Genomic DNA, 23,435 nt, shown 5'->3' with positions numbered 1-23,435 from the left:
GCATTTACTTCCTCCCTGAGTCTTCTGTGCTGGGTCATTTCATCCAGCCACTGCAGGCTGCTCTGTAACCCCTTCCTCTCTATTCTCATACTGCAGTCTGATAGCACAGGAGTGAGCACAGAGGAGTGCTAGTCCCTTATTCACTTCCTAGACTTTGTCCCTGCCTGTGCTTTAGGTGGGACAAAGATGATGTTGCAGTATTATGTTATGGATGGTATGGTATTCTATAAAAAGGAGATTTTATGAAGTATGTTAGAAAGGTTATTGTTTTACCAAGATGTACAACATATAAAAAGTTTTTGATTCTGACTGTGACAATTTAAAGTGCACCTATCACTTGATCTACAGTGGTTAATCTGGCAGCACAGTATAGTGGTTATACACAATATGCAAGTCTTATCTTTGTGCTTGGATTAAGTGGCTTTATTCCTATAAAAATGTTTTTTACAGCACCCGTAAGTGTAAAAGAGGAGTGGCCTGAGGTCCATTATACCCCAGGGTTGCAACACCTCTCTCCTCTGATATCGGCGATTTTGCGAATATTTAGAATATAGTGCTATATATATTCGTAATGATGAATATTCGTTTGTTTTTTTCACATGCAAATTGTTATGCAAATTTTTATGCAAATTTTCCATGCCAATAGGGGTTTATCACGTGGGTCTGTTTTTTTTTCACATGCTAATGTTATGCAAATTTTCCATTCAATTTTTTGTATGAAAAAAAAGTGAATGAACATAGCGAATATGCAAATTTCGCAAACATAGGATGAATAATTGTCAATATATTCACGAAATATCACAAATTCCAATATGGCCCCTGCTGCTCATTACTATTAATCAACAAGCAGAAGGGTCCTGATGTCAGAGGAGAGAGGTGCTGGACCCTGGAGCATAGCGGACCCCAGGCCATTCCTCTCTGACACTCAGGAGGGCTGTATAAAATGTATAAATCCACTAAATTCAAGTAAAAATTTATGACTTGCATGTGATGGTTAACCACTGTAAAGACACGCTCACACATAACTTATCCGCTGCAGGCTTCCCGCAGCTGAAATTATGCTTGCAGATTTTCTGCTGCGGAATTCCACAAGTGGAATTTCCGCAACAGAAAATATGCAAGCAGATTATGTTGCTACTCCTTGACTTAAGTGGAATTACACCAAAGAAATTCTCCAGAATGTGTTTTTCCATGAGAAATACAAGTATTTGCTAAAAAATAAATAAATAAATAAATATATATATATATATATATATATATATATATATATATTATATATGTGTGTGTGTAAAGAATGATGACAGATGTATCTCTAATGATGGTTCCGGTGGCAAGTAACTTCTGAGCCCTAGACTTGCACAGAGACTATAGTGATCTTGAGATGGATTTGACAGAATTCCCATAGACTTGCATGGGACTGTCATGATCTCAAGATCTTGGAGATTGTGCAAAATGTAAACACCTATCCTTCCGACGGGACCACCAGGCTTTAGAGATAGTTATCCTTAGAACCCTTGCACCTGCTACAGTGGATCCAAATTTATTAATTTTTTTATATAATATGTAAAGTTTGGAGGTAGATCAGCAAACTTGAGAAGCTTTTGTTGACCGCCACTCCCTATACAGATAAAGGTGTGATCACTGGATCCGGTTCAAAACTTTGGTCATCTGTAGACCTGAGACGCCATCGCATGTTGAAATTATCGTATGTCGGGGCCATGGTAGGTCGGGGGGTCACTGTATCCTCCACAAAATTTATCACATGCCCTGTGACCATGCAATAAATTTGGCGGAGTCACGCAAAAAAATTAAATAAAAGAGAACTAAAAAATTTACTAAATCACACACATCTTAAATGTTAAATGCCCCCCATAGTTCATAAGTTCGAAAAAAGATCAGAGTCCATCAAGTTCAACCTATAACCCTAATAAGTCCCTACTGAGTTGATCCAGAGGAAGGCAACAAACCCTCATACTAGAGGTAAAAATTCCTTCCTGACTCCAAATATGGCATCAGAATAAATCCCTGGATCAATGTTCTGTCCCTATAAATTTAGAATCCATAACCAGCAATGTTATTACTCTCCAAAAATGCATCCAGACCCCTTTTAAATTCTTTTAACCATGACCACCTCCTCTGGCAGAGAATTTCACAGTCTCACTGCTCTTACAGTAAAGAACCCCCGTCTATGCTGGTGTAGAAACCTTCTTTCCTCTAGACGTAGAGGATGCCCCCTTGTTATAGATACAGTCCTGGGTATAAATAGATCAATGGAGAGATCTCTGTACTGCCCCCTGATATATTTATACATAGTTATTAGGTCTCCCCTAAGCCTTCTTTTATCTAAACTAAATAACCCTAATTCTGATAATCTTTCTGGGTACTGTAGTCCTCCCATTCCCCGTATTACCTTGGTTGCCCGTCTTTGAACCCTCTCCAGCTCCACTATATCTTTCTTGTACACTGGTGCCCAATACTGTACACAGTATTCTATGTGTGGTCTGACCAGTACTGTACACAGTATTCTATGTGTGGTCTGACCAGTACTGTACACAGTATTCTATGTGTGGTCTGACCAGTACTGTACACAGTATTCTATGGGGGTCTGACCAGTACTGTACACAGTATTCTATGTGTGGTCTGACCAGTACTGTACACAGTATTCTATGTGTGGTCTGACCAGTACTGTACACAGTATTCTATGTGTGGTCTGACCAGTACTGTACACAGTATTCTATGTGTTGTCTGTTAAGGGCTTCTCTGAGTTGATCGAACTTTCCCTTCCTAAAGTTCATTGTTTTTGTGGCCCCTCGAGAGATTCCCTTATTGAAGAACAAGTTATAATGTATTATATTATGATCACTATTTCCTAGGTGTCCTTCTACCTGCACATTAATTACTCTGTCAGGTCTGTTGGTTAATATGAAGTCTAGTAGAGCGCCCCCTCGGGCTCTGCACCTTTTGGGACAGATAATTGTCTTTAGCTATAGTCAGAAACCTGTTTCCTATATGAGATTCACAGTTTATATCAGATAGTTAAAGTCCCCCATTATTATCACCTCATTCTGATTTGCTGCTTTGTTTATTTGCCTCAGTAATTGATCTTCTGCCTCTTCCATTATGTTTGGTGGCTTATAACAAAGCCCTATCATAATTTTTTTTTATCTCCATATATTTCTACCCATAATGACTCCACATTATTGTTTCCCTCCTGTATATCCTCCAGCATGCAGCCTTCAGATCTGATTTCACATAAAGACAAACTCCTCCCCCTTTCCGTTTTGTCCGATCCTTCCTGAATAGACTATAACCCTGTATGTTGACCGCCCAGTCACAGGTATCGTCCAACCAAGTCTCTGTTATACCCACTATGTCATCATTTTCCTCAGACATCAGCCACTCCAGTTCGTCAGTTTTATTGGACAGACTTCTGGCATTAGTCAACATGCAATTCAATGGTGTATGTTTTTTCTTCCTATGAAGCCTATCCCTATTAACTATTCTAACCCTTCCCTCTGCTCCACCTCCAGGTACATTAATAAGTCCCCCCTCTCTATCTACACTATCTTCCCCCTCTATGTTGTAGGTTCCCTCCCCCTCAGTCCCTAGTTTAAACACTCCTCCACCCTTCAAGCCATCTTCTCCCCAAGCCCAGCTGCACCCTCCACATTGACGTGCTGCCCGTTCCTTCCGTAGAGCCAGTATGCGACAGCGAAGTTGGCCCAGTTCTCCATGAACCCAAACCCCTCCTTCCTACACCATCTTCTGAGCCACTTGTTTACCTCCCTAATCTCCCGTTGCCTCTCTGGTGTGGCTCGTGGTGCAGGTGATATTTCAGAAAATATTACCTTGGGGGCCTTGCATTAAGCTTGCGGCCTAAGTCACTGAAATAATTTTTTAAGGATACTCCACCTACCTCTTACTTTGTCATTGGTGCCAATATGTACCATGACTGCTGGGTCCTCTCCTGCCCCACCCAGCAACCTGTCAACCCGATCCGCAATGTGCCGAACTCGAGCGCCAGGAAGACAACACACTGTTCGGCGATCCCGGTCTTTGTGACAGATCGCCCGGTCTGTCCCCCTAATAATTGAGTCCCCCACTACCAGTACCTGTCTGCCCTGCACTCCTCCCTCCCTCCTTACTTTAGCAGACGACCCCCTGGCGGTCAGAGGCAGAGTCCTGCTGCAGTACTGCTAGCTCAAAAATGGCATCCCCCCTCATTTGCCAACCGGGCAAACTTTTTGGGGTGTGCCAGATCAGGACTAACCTCCCTGACACTTTTCCCTATACCCCGTTTTCTAACTGTAACCCAGCTAGCTGCCTGACTGTCCTGCACCTCCGTCCTACTATCCTCCCCCACCTCTACCCCAGAGAGTACTTGCTCAGTGAGCAGGGGACTCCTCTCCAAGTTGTCAATGTGTCTAAGTGTTGCAGGATCTGGGCTTCCATATGAGCAACTTGCACACATCTCGCACAACAATATTCACCCTTAAACTGCTTTTCAAGGATTGCATACATTGTGCAAGATGCACACTGGACTGCCTTTTCCAACATGGAGGCCATACTAGATTTGGGGATTGCAAAAATGAACAGTAAAAAAAAAATCAAATATTTAAATTAAACTCCCTGAATTTAATGTCCCTTAATTTTAAGTCCCCCTCACTTTGATACTTACCCTCACTTGTATACTTCACACTCTTGTATACAAACACACAATCACTAGCTCAGACAATTGCTTAGTATACTTTCTTTTATAGTTACCAGACACCACCTCTCTCTTCCACTGCCTGGAAGTGAATGCAAAGGGCTAGCTGGTTGCAAACAGCTGCAATTTATCATATTATTATATTTTTTATGCCAAATTCTGAGGAGCAGGGGCATGACACAGCTCATTACCTGTATATGAGGCACTGTGCTTATTGACAGGGGATCAAATACTTATTTCAAGTTAAAATGAATTAAAGGGGTATTCCAGGAAAAAACTTTTTTTTTATATATATATATATATATATACATCAACTGGCTCCAGAAAGTTAAACAGATTTTTAAATTACTTCTATTAAAAAATGTTAATCCTTTCAATAATTATCAGCTGCTGAAGTTGAGTAGAAAAGGTTTACTATGGGGATTTGCTTCTAAACTGGGCGGTTCCCGAGACACATGTCATCAGAGAGCACTGAGACAGAAAAGAACAACTCAACTTCAGAAGCTCATAAGTATTGAAAGGATTAAGATTTTTTAATAGAAGTAATTTACAAATCTGTTTAACTTTCTGGAGCCAGTTGATTATATATATATATATATATATATATATATATATATATAAAGTTTTTTTTCCTGGATAACCCTTTAAATACAAACCAATTCACATCTTATTTAAAATGCCTTTTTCTGGATTATTTAGTTTTTTATTCTGTCTCTCACTGATCAAATAAACTTATAGTATGTTCCATTCAGTTTTGTTCTGATGTGTTGCTGACATCTGATACTTTGTATTTGACAGGATACTCATGTAAGCTAGTTTCACAGACGATGTCACTCATTTTGGTGAATGAAGACTCTCTAGATGTGAGTACCTGTTATTCTTACGTGGTTTTAGTCTTGCAATTCAACCTACTTTGTAAAAATGTATATTAGTAAAGTTCAGAATCTCTCGACACTACAAGCTCTATTATAGTATTTTGTTTGTATACATTGCTGGTATGTGGAGCTTCAAAGGCCATTAGCACTCCACTGGGCATTCTGGGAAGAGGGAATATGCAAAGCAGCTCAATCTCACCCCCTTGCCACGTAGTTTTCCCTACACATCAGTTTTTCACTCCAGTTACAAAGTTTTAGGAAGTGATTGGGATTTAAGCCAGAGATCTTTCCAGAAGGAAAAAGGACCCATCTGCAGACAGAGCTGTTTCGGGATTGTTGCCCCTCGTCAGTACAGAGCAGGGTGTTCTGGCTTAGTTTGTGAGGGGACCTGTCTACTAGATAAAACAGATTGTATCTCTCCTGAAGAGCAATTCAGTGGGGAAAACAGACATTTTTTAGATGTTTTTTGCAGGTGTAAAATAAACATTATGTCACCAATAGTGTTGCTCACGAATATTCACAATGCGAATATTCGTAGCGAATATAGCATATTCGCGAATTCACAAATATTTAGAATATCGCGATTACGAATATTCGTTTTTTTCCCAAACTTGTTTAAACACAGATCACATTATAGTGATCTCCATCGACGGATAATTGCATTGTTGGTATGATTAGAGACCATGGGGGGAGAATCTGAGGCGATTAGTTTGTGCATGCAAATATTCGTATTCGTATTGCAAATATTTTCCACGCCCTTCTTATGCCTCTGAGCCAATGATAGTTCTGCAACCACAGTTGTCAGAGGTTAGCAACCTCCCTAGCAACCAATGGAAACTTGCTGGCGCGACCAGTATATAAGATCACTCCCAGCAGTATTTCCTTGTAGATTCACATGGTGGTTTTGAGAGTGGAGCGGCTTCTGTCATTTTTCCAGCGTCCTTTAAGCTTTGAGCTTTGTGCTTCATAGTACTACCTTAGACCCAACTGCTTTTTTCAAAGCAAAAGACCCAACTGCTTTTTTCAAAGCACATTTGGGAAACTGCGTGATCTTATATCATGACTAGATTAAAAGTGATGATTCATAATTTTTAATCTAGTCTAAAATGCAGTTAAATATAATTAACTAACAGTGGTGAAAATAATTACACAAATCAGAACTCTCTCCTCACTTTCGCTGAAATTACTTCCCACCATCTTCGCTTCGCTTAGCTTATTCGATCTAACTGGCAAGCATCCAGGAAACGATCTCTGTTATCGCATGATGTAATAGCGCGCATGCGCGCGAGCGACGTAATTTTCGCAATTGCTGAAAATTCGCAATGTTTAAAAATCAACTCGAATATAACGAATATTCGAAATTCACGAATATATGATGAATATTCGTCCATATATTCGCGAAATATCGCAAATTCGAATATGGCCTATGCCACTCAACACTAGTCACCAATTAAAAAATCAGCGGGAAAAGGTTGCCAAAACAGCCATATGGAAAACCTAACACCAAAAAATTGGATCGGCAACAAATGAATAGCGAAAATATTACAAAACTTTATTAGAAGTATCATAAAACAAAACACATGTAAACATGTATTGTAAAACAGCACAGTGCACAAGACTGGATAAGATGGCAGGAACATGCAGACAAAGATAGTTGGTATACAAAGAGAACTCCTGATGACAATTGCTTATGCCACATAAGTTATAAATAATAGAGGAATAGAGATATAGCAACCTCAATGAGCATCTAAAATACAGTGGACATATTAAAAATAAGGAAAGGAAATCAGAAAGGCAGGGAAAGTCAATACCAAAAGCAGAGCCATGCATTACCTGCACCTGCCCCAACGCACGTTTCACGCCAATGCGCTTCGTCAGGGGGCATAAGCAATTGCCATCAGGAGTTCTCTTTGTATACCAACTGTCTTTGTCTGCATATTCCTGCCATCTTATCCAGCCTTGTGCACTGTGCTGTTTTACAATACATGTTTACATGTGTCTTGTTTTATGATACTTCTAATAAAGTTTTGTAATATTTTCGTTATTCATTTGTTGCTGATCCAATTTTTTGGTGTTATGTAAAATAAACATGTAACGTCTCAAAATCAGGCTTTGTTAACACTCACTATTTTGGACCGAACAGTTAAATTTGTGCACTTAGGGATCTCATAAACGGCAATGATTAATGACATTTCCACTTACATTTACATTTTTGGACGGAGAATAATTGAAGGTGGTTTAAGCAACTTTGGAGATTTTTATACCAATATTTTGATACACATAAAGGAATGTTAATTTGAATGTTAATGAGATTTTGATCACATTTTGATTCTGAATTCAAATGATATTTTCTTAAGGTCTCCATAAATCATGTTAGAAATAAACTGGGCCTCACTCTAACAAATGCTAGCCAACTTTCAGTAAAGAAACACTTGCCATGTTCTGTGGTATTTCATTAATTGTGATATGCGGGATGAACTGGTTTAAGTAATATATCTGTCATTGGGGTGTCAGCTGCCTATTGCTCTTTGGCAAATAAAAAAATAATAACTTAATAATAAAAAAATCAGTTAAACAAGGTAAGTGCATTACACCATTATGAATTCTGCACTCACCGCTCAATTCACGACTTTAAACTCCAACCGTGGAAGGACTGGATGGGACTACAGGAACTGCGTGGGGCGCTCAGAGCGCCCCACGCAGTTCCTGTAGTCCCGTCCAGTCCTTCCACGGTTGTAGTTTAAAGTCGTGAATTGAGCGGTGAGTGCAGGATTCATGGTGGTGTAATGCACTTACCTTGTTTAACTGAGTATATGGCCCTTATCATTTCCCAGCACCTCCGGACCACTGCCTATGCTGGATTCACCTTACTGCCCCATAGCGTTAGTCCGTATCCGGGGAACACTGACTGTACAGAGATTCAGCAGTGCCATCTATCCTCTATATTGACTCTATAATTATAAAAAATAATAATAAAACAGTTATTGTAATACAAAAACAAATGAATGAATACATAAATAAAAAAAAATGATTACACATATTGGATACATTTATTTCTACATGTTGGTAGCAGTCTATCATATCTATAGGCCCACATTGACCTGGCATGTGCCAAAAGAGTCTCCTTTTACAGTGGTCCAATTATGTGGGATGTCCCAGTACAGGTACACGATCCTGTACAACCTGTAGGCCCTGTCAGGTTGAGTCCGTCAATGACCTGGGAGCTCCCCTGCAGGGACTCCCCTTGTTCTCCTGTTAATTTAATAAATGTGGTGTATGTTCCTTTAAGAGCATAGACTAGATAGTACACAGGACCTGTGGAGGTCTCAAGGACCTGTGTCTGTAAGTTGGTCACATGTTATGTTATGCAGTTACATGATTTGTTGTCACATGTTCTCCCAGAGCAGCATTAACCTATGACCCACAGCTTGACAAATGGGCTGTATATAGTCCAGCCCCCCACTATATAAAGGGGTGGCCATCTTCAATTCTGTCTCTTTGAGTTAAGTGCTCATAGCTGTAATATCTAAGTCTTTGCTAAAGCAGCTACCAGAGATCTCAGGATAAGTGTTCAGCATCTGGAGAACCATAAAGCTACAACTTTCCAGTAAGTCTACAAGTCTATGTCTGCTGTCACTACAACTAGTCAAGTCCTGCACATAGTCAAGTCAAGTCTAATTATAAGTCAAAGTCAAGTTTACTGCAAGTATTGGTCCAGCAAGCTGCGATGTCCTCTGGGTCCTGGCCACCTCTCTGGGAATTCTGGTCTTATCTGTGAAGATAATTACACCTGTCTTCTATTCAGTAAAGCCTCTGTTTGACCATAACTGATTGTGGACTCTTTATTCACTACTAGCTCATGGGATAGCGGAGAATCCGGGTGTGTGGTTTACCGGAACCCGAAAATCATACTGGCATCACGAACACATAGGGGTTAATACCATCAGACCCCCGGGGATTAATAACATCTGATCCCCCCACTCTCACTGCAACACCCGTGCTCCCGCCATTCACCGCAGTGGCGCACCACATATGCATCAGCATACCTTTTGTTTCCCTGTATAGGAATGCATAAGCTACTGCACTTTGCTACACAGGTGGACATAATAAAAAACGACTCTATTTTGTACCATGCAACATACATTTTTCACAGTGGGAGTCAACTGTTGTTGGAGGCTTCATTCGGAGAAAGAATATGAAGAGTGAACAGAGCTTCATATGAACCAAGATAGAATGGGACAGCACCTGCAGTTTAAAGGGTGTCTGGCAGTATTGACAGCCTGGGCACCACCAATGTTACCACTCCTTACTATAATCTTGTTCACAGGGCCGGCTCTGCCTATAGGCAAAATAAGTAGCCGCCTAGAGCGTATTCTTGATGGGGGTGTCGCTCTGCCCGTAGCAATTAAGTTAGCCAGCACTCACCCATCCAGCAAAAACCCGACAACTCAGTAGTAAGGGGATTACATAAGTAGGAGGTTTGTTACAGTGTGTCACTCCTGTAGTAAGGAGATTACATGAGAAGGGGGTTTGTTACAGTGTGTCACCCCAATAGTAACGTGAGGTGTGTCAAAGGGTGGAGCCAATGGCGGGGTCAAAGGGCAACAAAATTAGCTTTCGTCTAGGGTGGCAAATATCCTTGTACCAGGCCTGCTTGTGCAGGCTCAGAATCTGTGCTATCCCTGGGCATAATGCAACCTCTTGTTTCACAAGACTTCAGGGAGCAGAGCGGTGATGTGGGCGGGGCCTAGGCTGTCAATCACACAGCAATAGGAGAGATTACAGTTGGGAGCACCGTTACCCCACGTGCCCCAATGACTTCTTGCCCCTCATAACCATACAATGTGGGAAACTTTAAAAAAGTATTTTCTTCTCAATCACTAACAGTCTGGAGGACAAGGGGGGGGGGGGGGGGGGAGCTTATTTTACCCTATATAATGTGTTGCCAACACTTATAGGGTAAAATCTGATGAAAGATTCCCTCTAAGCCCCATTCACATCATATTTTCAGGGTACATCGCCTGTGTACATAAGATACAAAATCGCCTTTTCATTAGGGCCTCACTGTAATTTTTGTAAACATTCAAATGTTAAAAAATATTTTTTTCTAAACCTTGGGGACATGTTATATAATGTAAATTAGTGGAGCAAAGAACAAGAAGATAATAACCGTATATTGACCTGCTGGGAATAGATGATGTTTATTCTATTTGCTCACTAAATTCATTTTTTCCCCTCATCATTATTTTGATATTATACACATCTACCCTTAGAATTGTAGCTGAGCCTTTGAAGCCAGAGCTGATGTGTATTTCTGATGTGAGAAAATGCTGGTGGATTGAAGATATTTATATTTTCTTGGGTAATTGTTATGTTGGTTAAATGAAGCAAATCCAGACCAACAAAGGACTCTCTTCCATTCCACGCGTACAAATTCGGAGATAATTGTAAAACATTCCGTTTCAAGTTTGATGTTTTCCTTCTCTGAGATTTTATTTATTTGCCTTTTGTCTTTGTTTTTTTTTATTGTTTTTTTTTATAATCTTATCTTTAAGCATTGCAAAAACGGGTGATTGAGTAAGTGTTTTGATCTCCATCTAACCACCTCAAAACATTGTTATTGATGAGATGCAATCAATCACGTCTGTTCTTTCCATTGCAAACGGCTTCTCCGCAGGGAACCATTCCTGCAGCTTTGTAGGAATAGAATGGAAAGGTATGGTGTTATTTTATGAAGAGCTATCCCCTTGTAGATTAGCTGCAGGAATGAATTCTTGTAGGAATGTTTTGCTTCAAATCATCTTATACCTTTGTGATTTTTGAGTCCTTTCTGCCTCTTTCCGACACCGAATGAATCAAGTTAATCTCTGAGTCGGACAGTATTTTAAGTATTCTGACATTTGTAGGCCATGGGGATCACTTGAGGATTTATACATATTGTGAAATGAGCAGGGATATGTATGTTGACCTCCAGTGCACTTTCCTAGTCATAGTTGCTAGCATGGGCCATAAAATGTGCATTTATGTACCTTACAGTATCTCAGAGTACACTCACATTTTTGTAAATATTTTTGTAAATATGTTTTCATGTGACAACAATGACCGGTTGTGTGTTTTGTACCCCCCCCCCCCCCCCATTAATTATTAATCATGATCATGCATAGACCACTTTACTTCTCTCGGTCCTGACATTAATGACTGTTAAGTAACTTTGCAGATAAGTTGCAGATCGCGGGGGGCCCTAGCCCGCGTGAAGGGGGCGTGTCGACCCCCGCAAGAAGCGGCGGCCGACACGCCCCCTCAATACAACTCTATTGCAGAGCCGGAGTGCTGCCTTCGGCAATCTCTGGCTCTGCTATAGAGATGTATTGAGGGGGCTTGTCAGCCGCCGCTTCGTGTGGGGGTCGACACCCGCTATCTGGCCGGAGAGCCTGGCCCCCGTACAGAGAGATCGCAGGGGGCCCCAGCGGTCGGACCCCCTGCGATCTCAAACTTATCCCCTATCCTTAGGATAGGGGATACGTTTTTCACCACTGGACTACCCCTTTAAAGGTGTATTCCAGCTTTTTGGTGCCCCTGATGCCCATTTTTGTTTTTTGTGAATGTACTTGTATTACCTGTCGGGGGTGGTTGGTCTGTATTTTGTACATTTTGTTCATTTATTCCCCCCCCCATTTTTCTGAACTATGAATTACTGTTGTCTTGAGCCTTTCCCATCTTCCTGTATAGTTCAAGACAATAGCTGATCACCGGGGGCTTTGCTTCCTCTCGTCTTCCCTGACAAGCCAGGCCCTTGATGACATGTGGCCCATCTGTCCCGCTGTGCCTGCAATTAATGCGTCCTTGCTCGAAGTGTATCAAAAATATATGAAGGAAGAATGAACTTCTCCCCTTTGCTAGGACTTCTGCCTTTGGCACAAAAAAACTGCATCGAAAGCTGCAGTTCTTTTTTTTCCAGATTTTGATACCCTCTACAAAGTACAAGTCTCACTCTAGTATGTTTATATGTTTACCACAGCCCATTTTTTATTTCTTACTCCCTGCTAGTTCTGTAAATGTCACCCATATGTTAGGTCTGCAAATGTCTAGTAACACATAACCTGATAACCCCCTCTTCTCGCAGTCAGTGCAGGTCCGGTACAGTTATCCCTCAACTTACAATGGCCTCAACATACAATAGTTTAAACATACAATGGTCTTTTCTGGACCATCGTAACTTGAAACCAGACTCAACATACAATGTACAGACAGTCAGGATCTGTGAAACGTGTCACAACTGGAGGAACTGACCAATCAGAATGGGCATTCACTGGTAAATCACCTCTATTACACTGAAGTGCATGCACCGACTGGTGTCTGGTAGCGCCCCCCCCCCGCAGTACAGGGAGGAAATACAAGTTCTGTACTACTCCTTACCTGTGCCAGGGTTAGCTGCTCCTTTTGGACACCAAGTAAGGCTGGGTTCACACCACGTTTTGTTAAATACGGTTCCTATATACGGCTGGGAGGAGGGGGCGGGGCTTAATCGCGGCGCCCGCACATATTCGGGAACCGTATTTAATGCATGTCTATGAGCCGACCGGAGTGAACCGCAGCCTACGGTCGGCTTCGTTTTCAGCGCTATGCGGTTTCCCGACCGTAGGCAAAAACGCGGTCGACCATGTTTTTGCCTGCGGTTGGGAAACCGCATACGGCCGAAAACGGAGCCGACCGGAGGCAGCGGTTCACTCCGGTCGGCTCATAGACATGCATTAAATACGGTTCCCGAATACGGCTGAGTGCGGGCGCCGTGATTAAGCCCCGCCCCCTCCTCCCAGCCGTATACAGGAACCGTATTTAACAAAACGTTGTGTGAACCCAGCCTAAGGGCGGCTCCATTTGGGACACTGTGTGTACTGTATAGGACCCTGAAGAAGCTCCTGTCCTCTACATAAACCATTGTTTCCCGACCAGGGTGCCTCCAGCTGTTGCAAAACTACAACTCCCAGCATGGCTGTTGCAAAACTACAACTTCCAGCATGCCCGGACAGCCGTTGGCTGTCCGGGCATGCTGGGAGTTGTAGTTTTGCAACAGCTGGAGGCACCCCGGTTGGGAAACACTGACATAGACAGTGATTTACAGCTCCCAGCAGATCTTTCTTACTTTTATATGTAAGGATTTGCTTTATCTGTATTCGTTATCTACTTATTTATCTTTAATCCTCACTTTTTCCTATTTTTGGATTACATTTTGGTGGCTTCAGAACCAGTTACCAGGTTTCCATAGAGTTATAGTCCCAACATACAATGGTTTCAACATACAATGGTCATCCTGGAACCAATTAATATTGTAACTTGAGGGACCACTGTATAGTATAGAATCAAACTGTGTGCAGTCTTAATGCTGCTCTGGAATCAGGCAAGATTAATCACCTCCTTCTGTCTGTATTACACAAGAGTGACAGCACCGACAGGACATCTGTGAACAATAGGGCCACCCAGTCAGACACATCAGATTATTTCAGCACCAGGGGCATTGAATTGTAACGTATAGCTGCATTTAAAGCTCATAATACAGTGAATGTGTGTATAAAATCTTCATAAAGTGGTTAAAGGGGTACTCCGGTGAAAACCTTTTTTCTTTTAAATCAACTGGTCGCAGAAAGTTAAACATATTTGTAAATTACTTCTATAAAAAAATCTTAATCCTTCCTGTACTTATTAGCTGATGGATACTACAGAGGAAATTCTTTTCTTTTTGGAATGCTCTCTGATGACATCACGAGCACAGTTCTCTCTGCTGACGTTATTATAATAACAATAACGCTTTATTTATTGTTGTCCTTAGTGGGATTTGAACCCAAGTCCACAGCACTGCAAGGCAGCAGTACTAACCACTGAGCCACCATGCTGCCCTTAGCATACATCTGCTATGCATGGTTGCTAAAATGGACAGAGATGTCAGCAGAGAGCACTGTGCTTGTGATGTCATCAGTGTTCCAAAAAGAAAGGAATTTCCTCTGTAGCATTCAGCAGCTAATAAGTACTGGAAGGATTAAGATTTTTTAATAGAAGTAATTTACAAATATGTTTAACTTTCTGCCACCAGTTGATTTAAAAGAAAAAAGGTTTTCACCAGAGTACCCCTTTAAGACTTTGTAAATACATTATATTAATTATTTTCTATTGCTCCTGAATAAAAGGAAGTCTGTCAATAATTTTAAGCCATTTTCTGGCCAATGCCATGGCAGGTGCCCAGGAGGTGGGCTCTTCTGGTTAGGTGCAAGAAACTCCCTGTACTAAGAGCTTTCCTGGCACCCCCTCTCAGGTTTGACGACTCTAGTGGTCTTCTGATTGGACAATAGAGCTGTCAATCATACCTAAGAGAAGACTAGGGCTACACTGAGACATTTTGTAGCACCCTTTTTTTTTTTAAGTTTCATACACTTTTATGTAATGTGTATGGTTGCCCCCTTACTCAACCCTGACACATGATGGATTTCAACTTTCCATGTTTGGCCGACAGCTAGTGAAGGTGTATAGGCACCTTTAAATTATCCCAGTAGGCCCCTCTTCATATACATTATTTCTGGGGACCTGCAAAGTAAAGAGGATTCCAAACCTAAACAGGATTTTTTTTTTCATTTGACTATGCTACAGGGGCTGTAAAGTTAGTGTAGTTCATAATATAGTGTCTGTGTGTCTGTACCTGTGTTCGATGGACAGTTTTGCAATTCTTACATGATCTTTGCCTCAATGTTTATTTTTAATAGAATACAAAATGAGTGTTGTCTCAGGTTTTTCCTGGTTGCAGTGCGTCCTGAGACATTAGATCACTAGTTAGGTGTTGAAAAGGAGCTTGTCTGTGCTTCAATGGGTGGAATGACTGCTAAACGCAGGAGATCATTCTCCACAGGGCTGCAGGAAATTGTCCCAGGTGTGCTTCAATGGGTGGGGAGATGTATGGGAGGGAGAAAAGTGAACTTACACTTACAAACAAGGGCTCTTGGGATTTGTAGTTGGAGGGAGGGAACTCCAACAGGGAATAGCCATTTCACAAAAAGAAAGCAGCAGCATTATGGTGGACTCACAACACAGCCATTTAGCCCCAAGACAAGCATGGATCCTTTCTAAGCATGTCCATTACTGCCTGGCAGGTAAGTACTTAAAGGGGTACTCCACTGGCCAGCGTTCGAAACATTTAGTTCCGAACACTGTGTGCCAGTGGAGTACCCCTTTAAGTCACCTTATAGTGGTGGATAACCCCCTTTAAGCCTCAATAAAGAAATGCCTCTAGATGACTTTCAGTCAGTTTATTACCTTGCAACCTCCATTTATAATCATTGGTATAGCTAATGATGTAGAAAGTCCATAGAGCCTGAGTACCAATTAACCCAGAATTGCACATAAGTGTCCTTTTTACCTAGCAAGAGGGTACCCGATAGAGAAGAATGGAAAAAACACTTAGATAATGAGACCCTCCCCCAACCTTCCAAAAGAAATAAATCATTAGCAGCATTAAGTATTCACTAAACTTTGCTTCCTCAGGCAAGTGGGATTCATTTGAATGTCATTTGTGAAGCTTTGAGCCTTAAGAGTTTCTTAACTTTTTTTTTTTTTTAAATCAAAGAGCGCCGACTCTTCAAAAAGTTGCAGGAGCTGTCTCCAGTAATCAGAAGAAACATGAGCACCAGAGATGAATGAGTGGGGAGGCCTTTCTATTCTGTGTACTCATCTCTTGGAAGGGTTCGGGGACAAGTATGGCCCTTTTGTAGTGCTGATTAGAAGTATAGTTAAAGAGAGTCATACAAATCTGCAATTAACTGTACTATTCTTCTCTGCCGGCCGCCATTGTCTACAATTACAGGCAGAGGAATTATTACAGGATTCCTCATGCTAATTGGCTATTTGAGTTGAAGTACATGCAAGCTTGAGCAATTCAAGGGTTATCGAATTACCTTCCATTTGGGAAATCATGTTAGAGTAGAAGAGAATTGCGAGGGATATTTAACCATGTTTTGTCTTTTTTTTTTTGTTAACTCTTTACATCCCATGTGAAAAACCACATATATAAGTTTAAAGAAGACATATCATGCATAAAAATGTATTCCCTATCCAAAGGAGAGGGTATAAGTTTAAATCGCGTGGGGTCCGATCTCTGGGACCCCCCTGCGATCTCCTGCATGGATCCCCTGCTCTCCCTGGTAATGGGGCCTACTGACCCCTGCACGAAGCGGCGGCCCCCTACATATATCTCTATGGGAAAGCCGTTCAGCTATCTCCGGCTTTCACATATAAATATAAGGAGAGGAAATCGCGTAGGGTCCCAGAGGTTGGACCATCCCTGGGAGATGTTCCTGCTAGCAGGCATAGCGAGGATTTGAAGTTAGTAAGTGTTCCCCGGGGCAGGGAAGCTATACTCACCTAGTCCTGTCTTCTCCGGCTGTAATCACACCCCCTTAGTGTGATTGACAACACTTGTCACCTCTTTGCTCCCAGAACAGAGCAATGATGCAGCCGTGTCCGGGCTGTCAATCATGCTTCTGGGGCATAATTGCAGGCGGAGCAGACGGGACTAAGTGAGTTTAGCTCTCTGCCCAGGAGACTACTTGCATGGCTGGTGGGGATACTTTCTAACAATAATATCCTAGTTTTATATGGTAACAGGTTGATGACAGGTTCCCTTTAAAGGGGTTATCCAGGAAAAAACTTTTTTTTTAAATATCAACTGGCTCCAGAAAGTTAAACAGATTCGTAAATTACTTCTATTAAAAAATCTTAATCTTTCAGTACTTATGAGCTTCTGAAGTTGAGTTGCTCTTTTCTGTCTAAGTGCTCTCTGATGACACGTGTCTCAGGAACCGCCCAGTTTAGAAGCAAATCCCCATAGCAAACCTCTTCTAAACTGGGCAGTTCCCGAGACACGTGTCATCAGAGAGAACTTAGACAGAAAAGAACAACTCAACTTCAGAAGCTCCTAAGTACTGAAAGGATTAAGATTTTTTAATAGAAGTAATTTACAAATCTGTTTAACTTTCTGGAGCCAGTTGATATATAAAAAAAAGTTTTTTCCTGGATAACCCCTTTAACATGTACAATACAGTAGTAGACTACAGGATTAGACCACAGAGGGTTTTTTGTAGTCTGTAACCATGGAGAAACGTCCAGATTGACCAGCAATTTAAAGCAACTCTCTGTCACCTTTCTTGTTAAATATGTTTACATAAAGACATCTAATGTATTTACAATATGTATGTATACACATACACAGATGTCATTTGGAACAAGTGAGAGCATCTATATAATAATATTTACAACATGTAGTATAAAGGTTGGATTTTGATGGACTTACAAAGCGGTAGTTCCAGTAAATCCATCATACAATGACATTTGTCGACAAGTAGTTGTGTAAAGGGAGAAAAGTTCAGCAACAATTACAACACATTCTGTATGAATCCTCTGTGTTTTGGTATGGTTATTGTAACATTGAAAGGTTTATGCTAATGTTTCCATTAGAAGCGTTTGATGTGTGTGAGATAAGGCGAATAACAAACAGAAGGAAACTGCTCAGCGCACGATACTGTAAACTAGTAAGGATTGAGTCACAGCTTGGCTGGACGCTCGGCTGTGAGGTTCTGCCACCCGTTTGGATAAATCTCAGTTGTAAATGTTGTCAATTGAGCTGTAAATGTCTGTATGTAGGTTTTATAGCACAATGATGGATGGTGTTAGTATAAGGCCTGATCCTTTGTTTTGACTGTAAGGCTTCTATGGTTGACCTCATGTGAGCTGTAGATGGCCATGTCTTCGAGTGTTCTGTATGTTACCAGTAGAATCGGCTTCACACTGTTTTATCTTATGTCTTTAAAATCCAATAAAAAGAGATTTTTAACATTTTCATACAGATGAAAACCCCCTTGATGTTTACCATCCTCAAGAGTCAGAAACAACACATTTTGCATAGGAGCCGCCATGGGTCCCACCACCCCCTACAAAAGTCTAATTTTGCCATGGGGAGCCTTGCCTTGCCAGACATTTCCACTTAGATGAACACATCAGGAAAAATATAATGGCCTTTTAGATGATTGGACATCCCTGTAATTCATGGAAAGCTTGAGTCTGCCAAAACAGCAGTGGCTATTTAAGAAGGGCTATCTATTCTGGGTCATAGATGAGTATCCTGAGGGAAGAATAATGTCCTAATAGTGCATATGAACAGGGGATGACAACCCCTTTAACCCCTACCCTCTTTGGCGATTTTTCATTTTTGCACTTATGATTTTTAGAAGGTGAGGAGGAAAAAACAAAACACTTTCAATGTTCCACCTAAAAATCCATATGAGGGCTTGTTCTTTGAGCCAACAATTTTACTTTGTAATACCATTAACCCCTTAAGGACCAAGGACGTACCGGTACGTCCTTGGTCCTGCTCTTCTGTCATATCATGGCGGGCCCGGCGTCATAGTGAAGCCGGGACCCACCTCTAATAGCGCGCAGCGCCGATCGCGGCGCCGCGCGCTATTAACCCTTTAGCCGCGCGCTCAGAGCTGAGCCGCGCGGCTAAAAGTGAAAGTGAAAGTTCCCGACTAGCTCAGTCGAGCTGTTCGGGATAGCCGCGGCTAATCACGGCATCCCGAACAGCTGACAGGACAGCGGGAGGGCCCCTTCCTGCCTCCTCGCTGTCCGATCGCCGAATGACTGCTCAGTGCCTGAGATCCAGGCATGAGCAGTCATGCGGCAGAATCGTTGATCACTGGTTTCTTATGAGAAACCAGTGATCAACATAGAAGATCAGTGTGTGCAGTGTTATAGGTCCCTATGGGACCTATAACACTGCAAAAAAAAAGTGAAAAAAATGTGAATAAAGATCATTTAACTCCTCCCCTATTAAAAGTTTGAATCACCCCCTTTTCCAATAAAAAAAAAAACACAGTGTAAATAAAAATAAAATAAACATATGTGGTATCACCGCGTGCGGAAATGTCCGAATTATAAAAATATATCATTAATTAAACCGCACGGTCAATGGCGTGCGCGCAAAAAAATTCCAAAGTCCAAAATAGTGCATTTTTGGTCACTTTTTATATCATAAAAATCAATAAGTCCTATCAATGCAAAAATGGGACCGTTAAAAACTTCAGATCACGGCGCAAAAAATGAGCCCTCATACCACCCCATACACGGAAAAATAAAAAAGTTATAGGGGTCAGAAGATGACAATTTTAAACGTATTAATTTTCCTGCATGTAGTTATGATTTTTTCCAGAAGTCCGACAAAATCAAACCTATATAAGTAGGGTATCATTTTAATTGTATGGACCTACAGAATACATATCAGGTGTAATTTTTACCGAAAAATGTACTACGTAGAAACGGAAGTCCCCAAAAGTTACAAAACAGCGTTTTTTTTCAATTTTGTCGCACAATGATTTTTTTTCCCGCTTCACCATAGATTTTTGGGCAAAATGACTGACGTCATTACAAAGTAGAATTGGTGGCGCAAAGAATAAGCCATCATATGGATTTTTAGGTGTAAATTTGAAAGAGTTATGATTTTTAAAGGCAAGGAGCAAAAAACGAAAATGCAAAATCGGAAAAACCTCCGGTCCTTAAGGGGTTAATAATTTCACCACAAAATCTACGGTGAAACCATAAAAAAATTATTTGTGGGCAAAATTGGAAAAAAAAAGCCATTTTGTAATTTTTAGCGGCTTCCGTTTCTACGCAGTGCAGTTTTTGGTAAAAATTGCACCTTATATTTATTCTGTAGGTCACAAGAATACCCATTTTATATAGGTTTGATTTTATTTTACTACAAAAAAAAATTATAACTACATGCACCAAAATTAATACGTTGAAAAATGTCCTCTTCTGACCCCTAGAACTTTTTTATTTTTCTGTATAAGAGGCAGTATAATTTTTTGCGCTCTGATCTTTTTATCGGTACAATTTTTGTTTTGATCGGACTTTTTGATCACTTTTCTATTCATACCTCGGGAGCCAGAAATGGACGTTAATGTAATTTATTTGTAAGGACATTTTTCAACTGCTTATCTGGTCATAGGAAAACAAAAAATTATGTACATTTTACCACAGCAATTTTATGAATCATTGTGGTGACCCAGTACAGAAGTTGCACCCCTGTACCTTTGCTGTCCTGTCAGGCGGACTCTATTTCGGTGTCCCCTGAGTCATACAAATGGTTAATTATACATTATGTTGTCTATTATAATGTCATTATACTGTTATGTGCCTTTAAATACTAAGTGCTGTAGGAAGGTACCAGTGATCATGTGACCTATTGGACCCCTCCAGAGTCTATCCTATATAAAGCATGGGAGAAGCTAGTTCAGTCTCTTGTCTCTTGTGTAGTTGCTGCTGAGGAACAGTGAGGTCAAGTCCTGAGAGAGTGTCTGGTGTCCTGAAGAGGCTCAAGGCCTACCACGCTGCCACACTTCCACTAATCCAGTACCCCACAGGTGAAAGTCAAAACCTGGTAAGCTACATATGGGGTGAAGTCAGTCTAGTCAAGTCAGCCTAGTCAAGTCAGTCAAGATCAGTCTGTATAGAGTCAGCGTGGGCCTGCAGCAAATTGTCCAAATCCACTATAAGTCCCAGCAAGCCCTAGAGTCTCTGAAGTCACTGGTCACCTTCTTGGATCAAACTGAGCTGTCAAGACTATTACACCTGTCTACCCCAGTAAAGCTGCCGTTGTTCCGTAACTTGGCATCGGAGTGGTTTGCGTCAGACTATACAGGTTTTTTCTTCCTTACCCCATGCTTCTTGAGTTACTGATGGATTGAGGATCTTAGACCTGCTCCCGAAGGCTGGGCCATTACTGTATGAAAGACTACAAATGTTGTTGTGTCTTACCTGCACAACACCAACAGGGGCACTTGTGTTCTTTCGTTGGTGCTTTGGACATATTACACTATAAGGAGGAGCTCTAGGTCAATAGGTCAATTAGCAGGCGGCTAGGAACACGGTCAGGTCATGGAATCCAAGGTCTGGTACACGGCAAGGAACACTAAAGACTGCTTTCTCTAAGACACTAAGGCAAACAAAGATCTGGCAAGGGCAATAGGGAGCAGGTGGAACTTATAACAGAGGTACAGGTGTCAAACTAATTACGGGCACACTGGCCCTTTAAAATTCAAAGCTCCAGCACGCGCGCCCCTGGAGGCAGACATTAGCTGGGAAGTGTGCTCACGGCCGGTATGTCCAGCCGGAGCGCACTGTCTAACATCAATCCTTTCCTTATGCAAGACTCCCACCTGCAAGAGAAGAGACTATGTGCGGTATAGCACTCTACAGTCCAGATTTTGTCCATTGATGGAAGAGTTGAACAGAGGCTTGACAAGCCGATGCACAGGAAGATGATATTCATGAACGAGAGAGGCATCAATGAAGTTGCCAGCGGAACCAGAGTCCAAGAATGCAAAAGTGAAGAATGAAGCAGAAACATGGACTTGAACAGAGATATTCAAAGGAGGAGAGGTAATATTCACACCCAGGGACGCCTCTCCTACATGTCCTAGGTGCTAGCGTTTCCCGGATGCTGCGGATGTGAAGAACAGTCTTTGAGAAAGTGCTCCGGACTGGCACAGTATAGGCACAAATTCTCATTGCGTCGTCGGGATCTTTCTTGCTGGGTTATGCGAGTACGATCCACTTGTATAGCCTCTTCGGCAGGAGGCAAAGAAGACTGTAGAGGGGGATGTTGGAACACGGGAGCCAAGCGAGGATAACTCTGTGTTCGGGCAGGTTCTCTTTCATTATGAAGTTCCTCCTGTCTTTCGGCAGAATGCACATTAATACGTGTGGCCAAATGGATCAGTTCACACAGGTTAGTCGGAGGATCTCGTGCAGCAAGAGCGTCCTTTATTCTACTGGACAGTAATTTTTTAAATGTAGCACATAAGGCTTGGTTGTTCCATGCCAATTCCGAAGCAAGAGTGCAAAACTGGGCAGCATAGTCTCCCACGGAGGAAGTCCCTTGTCTTAGGTTAAGGAGAGCCGTCTCAGTAGAGGAGGCATGTGCAGGTTCTTCAAAAACACTGCGGAACTCAGCTAAGAAGGATGCGATCCCAGAGAGGAGTAGCCCAGGCCAGGGCCTTTCCAGGCAAGAGACTGACCACAAATGCCGCCTTTGTATGTTTTGTCGGGAACTGATCTGAGCTGACTATGAGCTCTAGGTGCATGGAGCACTGAGTCACAAAGCCTCTACACAACTTAGGATCTCTGTCAAACTTCATGGGAAGGGGAAGATAAAGCTTTGATCCAGAAGGAACTGCAGGAATGGGTGGAGAGGCTGGAGCAGGTTGTAACTGCTGTTGCATGGTCAGAAGTTGCTGCATCATGGCGGACAGTTGATTTAGTTGCTGCGCCTGATGGGCCAACTGTTGTGACTGACGGACCACAACAGAAGGGAGATCTGAAACCTCTGGCAGAGGTACCTCATCGGGCTCCATGGCCGGATCTTACTGTTAGACTCACCGCAGTCAACTGGAACTCAGGAGGTAGTAGATCCGCAATACCACGGTGGTCTGGAGCAGGAGATGTAGTGGATCCGCTGGACCTGTGTGGCAGATGACATGGGGCGTGCCAGGGAGCGGAGTCTAAGGTGCCGCTGGTTTTCACCAGAGCCCGCCACAAAGCGAGATGGACTTGCTGCGGCGGGCGGCACCCAGGTTGCAACCCCTGACACCACTGGACCACACAGGCAGCTGAGGTGAAGCATGGCACAGAAGGGATAAGACAGGATGAAGTCAGGCTACAGGAGGTCTGGGCAGACGGCATAAGAGCGTAGTCAGTAGGGTAGCAGAAGGTCAATAGGCAGGCGGCTAGGAACACGGTCAAGTCACGGAATGCAA

At 42.1% G+C, this 23,435-nt stretch overlaps 1 protein-coding gene across 7 annotated transcripts in view; it reads left to right on the top strand.

Moving 5' to 3' along the window:
• Window positions 1-23,435, top strand: part of ATP8A2 (ATPase phospholipid transporting 8A2) — a 955,662-nt gene that overhangs the window by 424,366 nt on the left and 507,861 nt on the right. For all 7 annotated transcript variants that reach the window (XM_056561782.1, XM_056561783.1, XM_056561787.1 and 4 more), the window contains one exon: window positions 5,507-5,571. In XM_056561782.1, coding sequence (XP_056417757.1) covers window positions 5,507-5,571 — 65 coding nt within the window. The remainder of the gene's footprint in view (window positions 1-5,506; window positions 5,572-23,435) is intronic.

Source organism: Hyla sarda, chromosome 2, assembly GCF_029499605.1.
Source record: "Hyla sarda isolate aHylSar1 chromosome 2, aHylSar1.hap1, whole genome shotgun sequence".
NCBI classification, from domain to species: Eukaryota; Metazoa; Chordata; class Amphibia; order Anura; family Hylidae; genus Hyla; species Hyla sarda.
The sequence above is the reverse complement of the archived record's forward strand: the minus strand, read 5'-3'. Positions and strand labels throughout refer to the sequence as shown.